The sequence below is a fragment of the Papaver somniferum genome, chromosome 2 (genome assembly GCF_003573695.1).
Source record: "Papaver somniferum cultivar HN1 chromosome 2, ASM357369v1, whole genome shotgun sequence".
Classification (NCBI taxonomy): Eukaryota; Viridiplantae; Streptophyta; class Magnoliopsida; order Ranunculales; family Papaveraceae; genus Papaver; species Papaver somniferum.
Window position 1 is genome coordinate 141,994,599 of NC_039359.1, and position 12,621 is coordinate 142,007,219.

At 39.7% G+C, this 12,621-nt stretch overlaps 2 protein-coding genes across 2 annotated transcripts; both read left to right on the forward strand.

Annotated features, from left to right (window-relative positions):
- Positions 1 to 1,615: 1,615 nt before the first annotated feature.
- Positions 1,616 to 2,020, forward strand: LOC113352107 (putative wall-associated receptor kinase-like 16). Its single transcript, XM_026595975.1, has one exon. The coding sequence runs from the start codon at positions 1,616 to 1,618 to the stop codon at positions 2,018 to 2,020; it is 405 nt and encodes a 134-aa protein (XP_026451760.1).
- A 1,029-nt stretch (positions 2,021 to 3,049) lies between these two features.
- LOC113349310 (wall-associated receptor kinase 2-like) lies at positions 3,050 to 6,007 on the forward strand. Its single transcript, XM_026593262.1, has 3 exons — positions 3,050 to 4,222; positions 4,453 to 4,620; positions 4,698 to 6,007. Exons 1-3 carry the CDS (start codon positions 3,247 to 3,249, stop codon positions 5,891 to 5,893), a joined length of 2,340 nt encoding a protein of 779 aa, XP_026449047.1. The 5' UTR covers positions 3,050 to 3,246; the 3' UTR covers positions 5,894 to 6,007.
- The last annotated feature ends 6,614 nt before the right edge of the window (positions 6,008 to 12,621 follow it).

A 12,621-nucleotide genomic window follows, 5' to 3' on the forward strand; every position in this document is an offset into this window, starting at 1 on the left:
GAGATCGTCTGGAAAGAGCATCAGCAACCTTGTTATCAGACCCCTTTGTATATCTGATTTCATAATCAAAGCCCATAAGCTTCACTAACCATTTCTGTTGTAATTCAGTGTTGATTTTTTTTCAAGGAAATACTTGATACTCTGGTGGTCAGTCTGTATAATGAAACGATTTCCTTGTAAGTATTACCTCCACTTGGTGACAGCTTGGATAATAGAGAGTAGTTCTTTATCATAAGTGGATAAGGCAGCCTCTCTTGGTCCAAGTGGTTTGCTGTAGAAAGCCAGTGGTTTACCTTCCTGCATCAGAACAGCCCCAAGACTAGCATCACAAGAATCAGTTTGCAGCACAAATTGTTTGTTGAAGTTTGGTAGAGCTAAGACTGGAGTTGTAGACATTGCAGCCTTAAGTTGAATGAAAGTTGCAGTAGCTGATGGAGACCACAAGAAAGCATTCTTCTTGAGAAGGTTTGTGAGGGGTCTGCTGATTAAACCATAGTTCTTGACAAATTTTCTGTAGTACCCTGTGAGGCCCAAAAACCCTCTGAGTTCCTTGAGGTTTGTAGGAAGTGTCCAAGTGACCATGACAGAGATTTTAGCAGGGTCAGCTTTAACTCCTTCAACAGTAATAATGTGGCCCAAATACTCAAGCTCATTTAGGCCAAAGCAACACTTGGAAAAATTTGCAAAAAGTTGGTGCTGCCTCAAGATGTCCAATGTAGTTTGCAAGTGAGAAATGTGCTCTTATAAGGTGGAGTTGTAAATGAGGATGTCATAAAAAAATACCAATATAAACTTCCTTAAATGCTCCTGAAATATTTCATTCATGAGTTCCTGGAAGGTGGCAGGGGCATTAGTGAGTCCAAAGGGCATTACTTTGAACTCAAAGTGACCATGATGAGTTCTAAAGGCTGTCTTGTAGATGTCAGCAGAAGTACCTCTAATCTGATGATACCCAGCTTTAAGGTCAATCTTAGAGAAGAATTTCTTACCATATAGCTCATCAAGTACTCCTCTTTGATTGGAATGGGGAACTTATCCTTAATTGTGATGCTATTAAGCTTTATGTAATCAACACAGAACCTCCATGTGTTGTATTTCTTTTTTACCAAAAGTATAGGGGCTGCAAAAGGACTATGGCTGGTCTGTATAATTCCAGATTGAAGCATCTCCTGGACCAATGTTTCCACCACTGATTTTTGGATGTAGGGACATTTATAGGGCCTCAAATTGACTGGTTCTGAGTTTGGTTTGAGGGGAATGAAATGATCCAAACTCCTTTGTGGGGGAAGAGTCTTGGGTTTAGAGAAAACATCTGAGTAATGTGTAAGTAGCTCTGAAATTTGAGGGGGCGGAGTGGGTGGTGGGGTGGATGTGGAAATGGTGAAAAGTTGGGCAATAATGCCATGAGTATGTTTCTTAAAGAATCTCTTAACTGCAGGACCACTCATCATGCTCAATGAGGCTTTATTTGGAGACCCAGCCAGTGTAATCTTCTTACCATTATGCTTGAAGGAAATGATAAGTTTGGGAAAGTCGTTTAAGGATTGCTGCTGAAACTGCCTCAGCACTTGGATATTTGCACTCTGCTGCCGCTGTACCAGTAATCCATAGAGATATGAAGTCGGCTAACATCCTTTTGGATGCAAATTACACTGCAAAAGTATCAGATTTTGGAGCATCAAGGTTGATTCCAATGGATCGAACCCAAGTAACCACACTGGTACAAGGCACAGTAAGATATTTGGATCGCGAGTACTTCTTTACCAGCCAATTGACCGCGAAAAGTGATGTCTACAGTTTTGGTGTGGTTCTTGTTGAGCTTTTAACAGGAAAAATACCAGTATGTCTTGAGAGATCTCCAGGACAAAGAAATCTTACAGGTTATTTTATGTCATTATTGGAAGATAGAAGATTGTTCGATCTTCTTGATGCTCGAGTTTTGAACGAGGGAAAGGAAGATCAAATTCTTATAGTTGCAAGGCTTGCAGAAAGATGTCTAAACATCAAATTCCGTACTTGAGCCTGTGGATCTTTATATAGTGCCATCAAACGTTGATCAATGTAGTTCGGAGACAAATACCATTATGTCTATGAACATTCCGCGATGATTGTACTTATAAGTGTTGCTTATACTCCATGGTCTCCGATTTTACAAATAAAATTTCTTTATCTTCGATTTTGTATGTTACTTTAGTTGGAGATATAAAAGATAGAAGGTAGAACAGCAAACAGAAAACAAATAACTAAAATCACTTCATTAACTGGTTTTTATTTTATTTCATTAATTTAGCTAGTGAGCTTATCAAATAAACCGACATAACTCAAATGGGTGAAGGTTCCAACCTTCCATAAGTAGAGTTAAGCTTCTTACCTTTCTGTACATTTACTGTCACTGGAACACACTTTTTTGTTACTCCTTCCATAAGTAGAGTTAGAAGGTACATACATGATACATGCACAATGTTTCAGTCTAACTACTCAACTGTTAACTGAAAACCTTATTAACTCGACCTGAATATGAAACAGGACGTGGGGGAGAGACTCAGCTGAGAGAGTGTACCAGGAGTTAATGTTTAAGGCTGGCCACTAACTTCTTTTATTTTGTTGGATCGGACTTGGTGCAGTCCCTGCATGATTTATCTTATCATGTGTCCCCACTACTTGATTTATTTTTCAAATGCAGCTCCATCTTTTTCAGCAAGTTGGTTACTGACCTTCATGTTGTGAGGTAAGAAGTGCTATCGCATTAGACTAGTTCTTCCTTGGTAGAGAACAAGAATATACTCCTCAATATACAAGGATATCCTTAACTACTTCTCTGTACATTGTACTTGTTGTATAAATATAGTTTACCAATTCATAGATAATTTAAAACAAAATGTTGATAATAAGGTTTAGGTCCTATCAGGTGTGGTTACTATTTGGAAAGTCTTCCATCCTATAAAAGAGAAAAGAAATCCAATGCTCAGTTATATGTATAGGAGCAGACACTGCCATATAGATGAACTAGTCAGCATGTGGCCTTTCACTAAGTCAACAGAGAACAGGCAAAGAGAGGACAATTTATCTGGCTTTAGCCAAGAGTTCCACCTAATAATCTATTGCAACTTGATTATAGACTAGCAAGCAATCAATTAAGCTATCATGTCCGTCTATCTATCCATGTATGCGCTTGCTGAAATGAACAAAGAAAGAGAGAAATAATTGCGCAAAAGATAGTACTGCAGATCGTGTGCTCTGATAATCATGATGATGTTGAAAAACTTCTCCCAGCTGATACTCTTCTGCTGGGTAGTGTTACCGTTTCAGGCGGCAATGGCTGCATCATTAATCCAAACAAAGCCCGGTTGCCTAGCCAAATGCGGGAATCTTGATGTTCCATATCCATTTGGTATTGATATCACTATTGGCGGCAGCAGTGGGAATCAATCAGGTTTAAACTGCTCTATTGGTGGATTCGGTAAGGGTTACAGCTTAAGGTGTGATGCTTCTTTTGACCCTCCCAAGCCCTTCTTGGGTATGGGCGTTGGCGAAGTTTTGAGTATATCAGAGAGTGAAATACGAATGAAGAACCAGCCAGCAGGCCACTTTTGTTACAATAAAAGTGACATAGCTCCGACTTCAAAGCTTCATCAAGCCCTACAGATAAATCTAGTTAGCACCCCACATACAATCTCATATAAAAAAAACAAGCTGTTTGGGGTCGGGTGCGATACAACCGCCTATTTAACCGGATTTGTCGTGGGTAGTAACATCAGCAATGATGGTAACGGTTATTCAAGCCTGTGTAAGTCCTCCTGTAATAGCAAAGAAAATGTGACAGAAGGATCTTGCCATGGCAATGGTTGTTGCGAGTTGTCCCTCCCAAAAAGGCTGAACTTCTTTAAAGCATTGGTGGACTCATTGGATAACCATACAAAAGTATGGCCTTTTGATCCTTGCAGTTATATCATGGTGGCTGAGCAAGAGCAGTACACCTTTCGTGCGTCAGATCTTCTTCCAGACACCAATTTCCTTGAAAGAGCAAAAGCTATGCCTTTTGTTCTGGATTGGGCGATAGGGAATATGACCTGCGAAGAAGCACAAAAAGGCTTGGCCAGCAACAACACTTTCGTTTGCAAAGAGAACAGTAATTGTATCAACTCTGATAACAATCCTGGATATCGTTGCACATGCTATGAAGGTTACGAGGGAAATCCATATCTCAGTCCTGGATGTCAAGGTACGTATATGTTACACATAAATACACAGAGGGGATATCTTAGTACGTGGCTATTTAAACTAGTACATTTCATTTATATATCGTCATTTGCTCATGTTACTTTTCAAAAAATAAAGTAAAAAATCATTTGCTCATGTAGCTTTTATTATCTTGATAGATATGCAAAATAACTAACTAATTCGTTCTTTATAAGTTAATTGGTGAGATTTCCTTGCTTTCTCGCTTAACAGACGTGAATGAGTGCGAGGATCAAACCAATAATCCTTGCGTAGGGATTTGCACGAATACTGAAGGAAGTTACACTTGTACTTGCCCTAAGGGAAGCAATGGTGATGGGAAGAAAGACGGGAGTGGTTGTACCAAGAAACAAGAATCTCCATTATTGCGGATCACTCTCGGTATTAACTGATGATAACCCTCAAGTTACACAAGTATTTTCATCATGGCCATGTTTCTGAAGCAAATTTTCCTGCAGGTGTTGGCTTAGGATTATTGTTTTTGATAATCGGCCTTTCTTGGCTATACATAAGCATAATGAAGAGAAACCGCATCAAACTCAGAGAAAAATTCTTCGAGCAGAATGGTGGATTGTTACAAACCCAAAATGTACCCTCAAGTGAAGGTGGTGTTGAGTCCACTAAGATTTACACAGCAAAAGAGCTAGAATTGGCAACCAACAATTATGATAAGAGTCGAGTACTCGGAGAAGGAGGTTATGGAACAGTTTACAAGGGAGTTTTATCGGACAATCGAGAAGTTGCCATTAAGAAATCCAAGATAGTTGACCAGAGTCAGATTGAGCAGTTCATAAATGAGGTTATCATTCTAACTCGGATTAATCATCGAAATGTGGTAAAACTATTGGGTTGTTGTCTAGAGGCTAAAGTTCCTTTGCTTGTCTATGAGTTTGTCTCTAATGGCACCCTTTTTCAACATATTCATTACAATAAAAGCGAGGCTGAGGCATCTTCTATTTCCTGGCATGATCGTTTGAGGATTGCTACCGAAACTGCAAGTGCAATTGCATATTTACACTCGGCAGCTTCAACACCCATCATTCACAGAGATATTAAGTCCGCAAACATTTTATTAGACGAAAATTACACTGCAAAAGTAGCTGATTTTGGAGCATCAAGGTTGATCCCTTTGGATCAAACCGAAATAGTGACGCTCGTTCAGGGGACCTTAGGATACTTGGATCCTGACTACTTCAAGACCAGTCTGTTGACAGAGAAAAGTGATGTTTACAGTTTTGGCGTAGTTCTTCTTGAACTCCTAACCGGAGAAAAACCGGTTTCTTTTGCAAGATCTGAAGAGCAAAGAAATCTTGCATCGTTTTTCCTTTTAAAAATGGAAGATGAAAATGCTCTACTTCAACTTCTTGATGCTCAAGTAGTAAAAGAGGAAAAGTTGGAGCATATCCTCCCAATTGGAGAGCTTGCAAAGCGATGTCTTGCACTGAAGAGTGAAGATAGACCTACAATGATGCAAGTAGCAGCGGAGCTGGAAGATTTGAGAAAGCTGGCAACCCAAAACAAAGATACGAGGTCTGTACCATCAGAGCCAACAGATTTGTATAGTGTGCCAATGAGCTTTTCCACCATCTTCGATTCTGGACAATATAGTTCTGACACCACAAATACAACAATGTCAATGGGGGAGCCCCGGTGAAATCAAACTAAAACAGATAGAAATTCAATTAAAACTCTTGTTCCTAACCCCTAAAATCACCGATTTTATCAATAATGTGAACCCAAAATTTTATAGATGCATTATTTGATATCAGTTTTTATTGATGAGAATGGGTGGTGGTGGTGGTAGTGCCTCTCACTGAGTGAACGTATCTGAGAAGCTAATTGTTCTCTGAAAACACAAAGTTTCCACTTTCCACATGTCCATTTTCTTCTTCTTTTCCATTCATCGTCTTTTGCCTCCTAAATTTCTTGCAAACTTAAAGCCCGTAAGGAAACTTAAATCTCAAGCAGTCAATCTGTAATGATTCGTACTTTAAATCTAAATTACAACAATATTGCAAATCTTATCAGGACGGACCCATAAACAGGAGGAACTCCAGTAATTCAAAATAACGACGAATCAAAAATTCTAGAAAAATTAGGTGTTAATACAATTTTATACTCTCTCTAAATTATCTGATGAGAAGGATTCGCTGCAATTATTTCGAGATTCAGACAAAAGGCTACATCACCTTCCCCTGATGTTAACACCTGCGGATCAAAAAGAAGCTAGTATTCTGCTCGTAGTGGTTTCAGAGGAAAAAGAGAAAGATGTGTTTGAGAAATCTCCATATACACAACAAATTGGTACGAATTATTTTAAGTCTTTCCCAGCCGTCCAAGACAGATAGAAATTCAATTAAAACTCTGTCGTAGCAGCCTCAGTTTACTCATTCATCACATAACCAAAAATGGTCGAGTTCTTACACAGATAAAACAAGAAATGGAAGGAGGACATTCCAAATCGGGATTAGTTAATCCTAGCGTGACACGTGTCACTTAGCTGTTAGCCACTCAACGATTCTTACTACACCCAGATGATTAATAAGGGCAGCCCAAGGTAATAGTCTTGTCATATGCAGGTATACGACACCTTCCCAGTTCACGACAAAGATTTCTCCTGTTGAAACCACATTTCTTTCATCTGGGTGTAGTTAGAAGTGAATCTTCCTCGAGCCAGCCTGATTCTTCAGTTAAGCGCGGAAGTTCTTGCTCCTGCGACAATTCCCCATCCGGATTATCCGAGTCAAGAAGATCATACCGGTATGCTTTCATTAACCAATAGATATTTGTTTATTATTGCTGGCGAGTGACGAAAGGAGATTTTCTTTTGCGCAGAGATATCCAACTGGGACATGTGTGACTGTCGTTGATGATGATGATCTGACCTCCCCCCTTTCTTCGAAACCGAGCACACCGACCGTTGCTGATTTGGCATCTCTTGCTATGAATATCCCAGTGCAGGCTTGTCATTTGAAATCCGCATGAAATGTTTGTCTTCTAGCTACCGAAGCGTCGGTAAATTCCTGGTGCGGAAGGAATTTGTGACTCTGTATACGAAAATATGGCCATATTGACACCAGGAACATGGTGAATCATTGTTCGTCGTCTTTGGTTACCACAATAAATTGTCTCCTGCCTATGATCGTTGAAATGGAGGGAACATCCATCCGCGACGGAATCAACTATTGAAAGGTGGGAAAACATGGTGTCTACCTGTGAATATCTTGAGTTCAATGTAAGTTGGCTGCGGCATCGCCTTGACATTGTGAAGGTTGACAGAGCCAGTATTCTTGCCAACGTCGTTCCTGCCACAAAAGCCGTTTTGGAAGAGGAGAAGGCTCTGGCAGTGGAATCTCAAAAGGTGGGAAAGGTTATCCAGGACTTGAAGAGTAGAACTGAAAGGTATCAAAACAGGTTGAAGATGATGCTTTCAAGGAATTATAATCTATTGGACGGGATTTTCTGAGTTATGTAGTTGTGAGACATCTGGTTTTCTTTCTAGTCTCGAACATATACATTTTTTCTTGTACTGGTTTTGGAGAAATAAGATAATTTTCATTGATATGCTTTGACTAAAATGAAGTTTTAATAACTGGGATGTGAAGGAAACATAAAAATGTCTGGCTAGCCGTGCCATGAGATGACAATGGGTGAGGTAATAGTTAGGTGTAGTATGCCTTGAGCAATTTTCCATTCATGACCTTGTAGTATCCGCTGTTGTATGCTTTGGTGACCACATACGACCCTTCCCATTTTGGGGAGAATTTTGGTGCGGTCATGTTTTGTTGAATGTGTTTGGCAGTCTTCAACACCAAATCTCCTGCTTGAAAAACTCGAGGTTTCACCGCTTTGTCATACGCTCGGGAAACTCTATTTATGTATGCTTGTGCATGATCCTATGCTTTAGATCTCTTGGAATCTAAAGTGTCTAGCTCCGCTACCCTGGCATTCGGTGCTTCGGCTTCATTCCATTCGACTCCACTTGCATCGGCAATCCTTGCTGACGGGATTTTAATTTCCGCTGGGAGAATGGCGTCTGCGCCGTAGACGAGAGATTAAGGGGAGGCGCCAGTAGAGATACTTGGTGATGTCCGATATGCCCAAAGCGCCATGGGTAACTGTTCATGCCACGTTCGAGGGTTATCGTGCACTGTCCGGCTGAGGATTCGAATTAGAGTCTTGTTGGTGCTTTCGGCCTGCCCATTACCTTGGGGGTAGTAAATGGTGGAGAAAACTTGTTTAATTCCATATTATTCAAGTAACTCCCGCACTTGTTTGTTGGCGAAAGGAGTGCCGTTGTCGGTGATGATGTGTTTAGGCACACCAAAACGGGCAAATGATATATTCCTTGATGAACGCTGTAATTATGGCTCCAGTAGTCCCTCGTAAAGGAATGTCTTTGACCCATTTAGTGAAATACTCCGTTGCGGTTATTATGTACTCGTGTTGTTTTGATGATGACGGGTTGATCTTCCCGATGATGTCGAGTCTCCAGCTATAAAACGGCCACAGACTACTTGCCGAATGCAGCGGAGTAGAGGGTGCGTGTATAAGATTCCCATGAATATGACATTTGTGGCATCTTTGAACAAAAGCAGCCGCGTCGTCTTCCATGGTCGGACAGTAGTATCGCTCGTGTATCTGGAGAAACAACTTCCTTTTCCCTTGGTGCTCTCCTTCGTGCATTTCTTTCAACATGATTTGGATTTCTGCCTTGCCCAGGCATCGTAATAAGTCTCCCCCAGAGATTTTACGATACAGGATTCCTTCGTGAAGTATGCATATTTTAGATCTTTGCTTTACCCTGGTTGCATATCTCTTGCTGGTAGGAAGTATGCTGTCGCGAAGATAACTGATGTACGGCTTCTGCCAGTCTCCAGCGTGGTTAATATTGAAAACTTCCAGTTGATATGGTGGTGCTTGGCAATTGGAACAAGATCCTTTGAGCAAACAATATTGAGTCTCCATTTCTGGCCAGTAGTAGCCAAGGCGTTGCAGACGACGGTTAAGCAGTTGTTGCGCCTCTTCATCTCCGAGGCATCTTGATAGGGAACCATCTGGGTTCCGATGATACAACATCCCGTGAAGCATGAAGAAGTTTTGTAAGGTTTTGAGGCTGATTTTCTCTTGAGAAAGCGAGTTGTTAAGTTCTTGAATAATCGGCATTCTCCAGTCTCCTTGGATCGTGAAATCCATGTTGATGCCATGGTTCGTCTCTTCACTGTCAAGGTTTCTTCCAAACCCTCGAAATGCAACTTTGATGCTAATGTGGCTAGGCAGTCATCATGTCTGTTCTTACTACTGCTGAAAAAGCGGGGGTCTAACAACACCACCCAATATTTCACTTAGAAATCTGTATGGACTAACTCTGAAATACTTTATAGAGAATCAACTAGACATTCAGACTCAATCTAGGTAAAAGTATCTCAAGTAGTTAATATCTCTCTCTTGTTTTGATTTACTCAAGCTAATAGACATCAACGAGTCCTAATCAAACACAAGGAATAACTTGGAGGGTACCAAAGACCAATGTCCAAGGATCAATCAATGATAATCAACAACCAAAGGTTGGATTAATCTAATTAATGATCTAAACGCACAACCTGTATTATTTCAATTATAAAGATAAACAATATAATGCGGAAACTGAAATAACACAGACAACAGAAATTTTGCTAACGAGGAAACCGCAAATGCAGAAAAACCCCGGGACCTAGTCCAGATTGAATACACACTGTATTAAGCCGCTACAGACACTAGCCTACTTCAAGCTAACTTCGGACTAGACTATAGTTGAACCCCAATTAGTCTCCCGCTGATCCAAGGTACAGTTGTACTCCTATGCCTCTGATCCCAGCAGGATACTGCGCACTTGATTCCCGTAGCTGATCTCACCCACAACTAAGAGTTGTTAGGACCCAAAATCGCAGGCTTTAACAATAAACAAATCTATCACACACAGACAAGTATATCAAAGGATCAATCTGTCTCCCACAGAAAAACCCAAAAATTTTGTTCCGTCTTTTGATAATAATTAAGGCGAACAAGAACTAATTGATAATCCGGTCTTATATTCCCGATGAACTGCCTAAATTAATCAATCACCTCATAACAATCTTAATCGTATGGTAGCGAAACAAGATGTTGCGAATCACAAACAATGAGACGAAGATGTTTGTGATTACTTTTATATCTTGCCTATCGGAGAAATCAAACAATCTCAAGCCAATCAATATGATTGTACTGTTACGATATAATATACAAGATCAGATCACACAACTATGATAAAAGTAGTATCGGTCTGGCTTCACAATCCCAATGAAGTATTTAAGTCGTCAACCTGGTTTTAGAAGAAGAAAACCAAAGGTTAAAGGAGAATCGACTCTAATCAGGGTTTTGCCTTAGTTACAAAGCAATCAATATCCACCATTAGATGAAAACCTGATTTAGATTCAAGCTAATATTTCTCAACCGTTAGATCGAAAACTTAGCTTGTTATACACAAATGAACTGCACGCTTATAGGTTTGTTAACCGTACCCAAACGTGTGCATTGTTGGTTCAACAATAGTTTAACTGAAAGGTTAACCATATGAGCATTTCATACCAACCATGTTCTTCTTCACCATAACTAGCTCAAATGACTCAAATGGACTAGTTAAGAGAGTTGTTCAATTGCAAGGAAATCTTATGTAAGTACACAAGACACAATTGAAGCAAAGATGATTTGATTCACTCGAATCGGTTCATGAATTTTAATAGCCACGGTTTGCAAAAGCATTCCTTATTCTTTTAATATTAAGTTCATAAATCATCTTTAGATATATAACCTTCTCAAGTTCGCAGACTAGGTTCGCGGACTTAAGACACCGGACAGAGTTTACAAACTTCAGCAGAAATTCTCGGGATGAGAACTTCGCCGGTTTTCGGACTGGGTTCGCGGACTTGGCTCACGCAAGTAGTTTGTCAACTCCAGCAGAAATTTTCGGGTTTGAGAACTTCGGCAGTTCACGGACTGAGTTCGCGGACTTGACACTTGCCATACTTCCGGTTCTCTTGATTAACAAAGTTCGAGAACTTTGGTTCAAGGAATCCATTGGTTATGTAATCTAAACTCTCATTCCAATCATTGAAACATTCTTAGAGGACGTTATACAGTTGTTACACCATTTCTCGTCAAAGAAATTTTCAAAGTGATTGAAACATTCATGACTTTCGTCACTAGGTAAAGATAAACTTGGTCAAAGCGAAAAGCTTGCCAACACATATTTCGAGATATAGATAGGCGAGGTATACTTGGCTCGAAATACCAAATGTGTATAATCTAGTCTATATATATAGCATACGACTTTTGTCTCAAAGAGTAGGAGATAGAATATATAAACTTTTAAGTGACAAAAAAATTCAAGTCCCCACATACCTTTTTGTCAAGAAGTTCCATCGGTTCCTTGAGTAGATCTTCTACTTGTATGATGAATTTCCATGAAGTCCTTGATCTCAACTACACTTACTATCCTAGTCCGAGACTTAGCTATAATAGACTAGAAATCAAGACTTATAGTTTTGATCACTAACATTGACAAACATGCTTGAGATAGCAACGCATGCGAGTTTGACCGAGCAGTGCTCTAACAATCTCCCCCTTTGTCAATTTTAGTGACAAAATTATCAATACATATGGAATACAAAAAAGATAATGAAACTTTAGTAGATCCTATTCCACATCTCTAATCTTCAACATTCCTCGAAATCTTCGTCACTTACAAGTACTCCAATGATCCCAAAGGTTGTAAGTTTAGCATCACCGTTGTTGAAGATCCGTAGATATAACAATGAGAAAGCATCGGTCTCGATCATTGTTATACAGTGTCATAATATTATTACACAATGTCAAAGTCCAATTGTATCACAACTTCAACAATAATACTATAGTGATATGTATCACTCCCCCTTAGTCAATACTCCATCTCACATGAAAACCACTCCCCCTTACACAATGATCCGAAAACCACATGTATTTGTAGTGTGAACTACATATTAATTCTCCCCCTTTTTGTCAATAAAATTGGCAAAGGTACAAGAACGGGATCATAATGAAATTTCCGTAAGAGACATTTCATGACTAAGAGAAAGAAACACACATCATCTTATTTAGATGCAATCATATAGCCGAAGCTAACAACATTCATCAAGGAGTTTAAAGATATAAGATAACCCCTCTAAAATTCCACAGCCTCACACCCCTCAAGATATGACCATTAAGCACAAGTTCAAAAGAACTTTCCCCCATTTGATGTCATTCCCGAAAGAACAACAACGAGCGACCTTAATTTCAAGAGAGAAGAAGTATTTTTTATTGGACACTAAAACCATGAGAATAGTT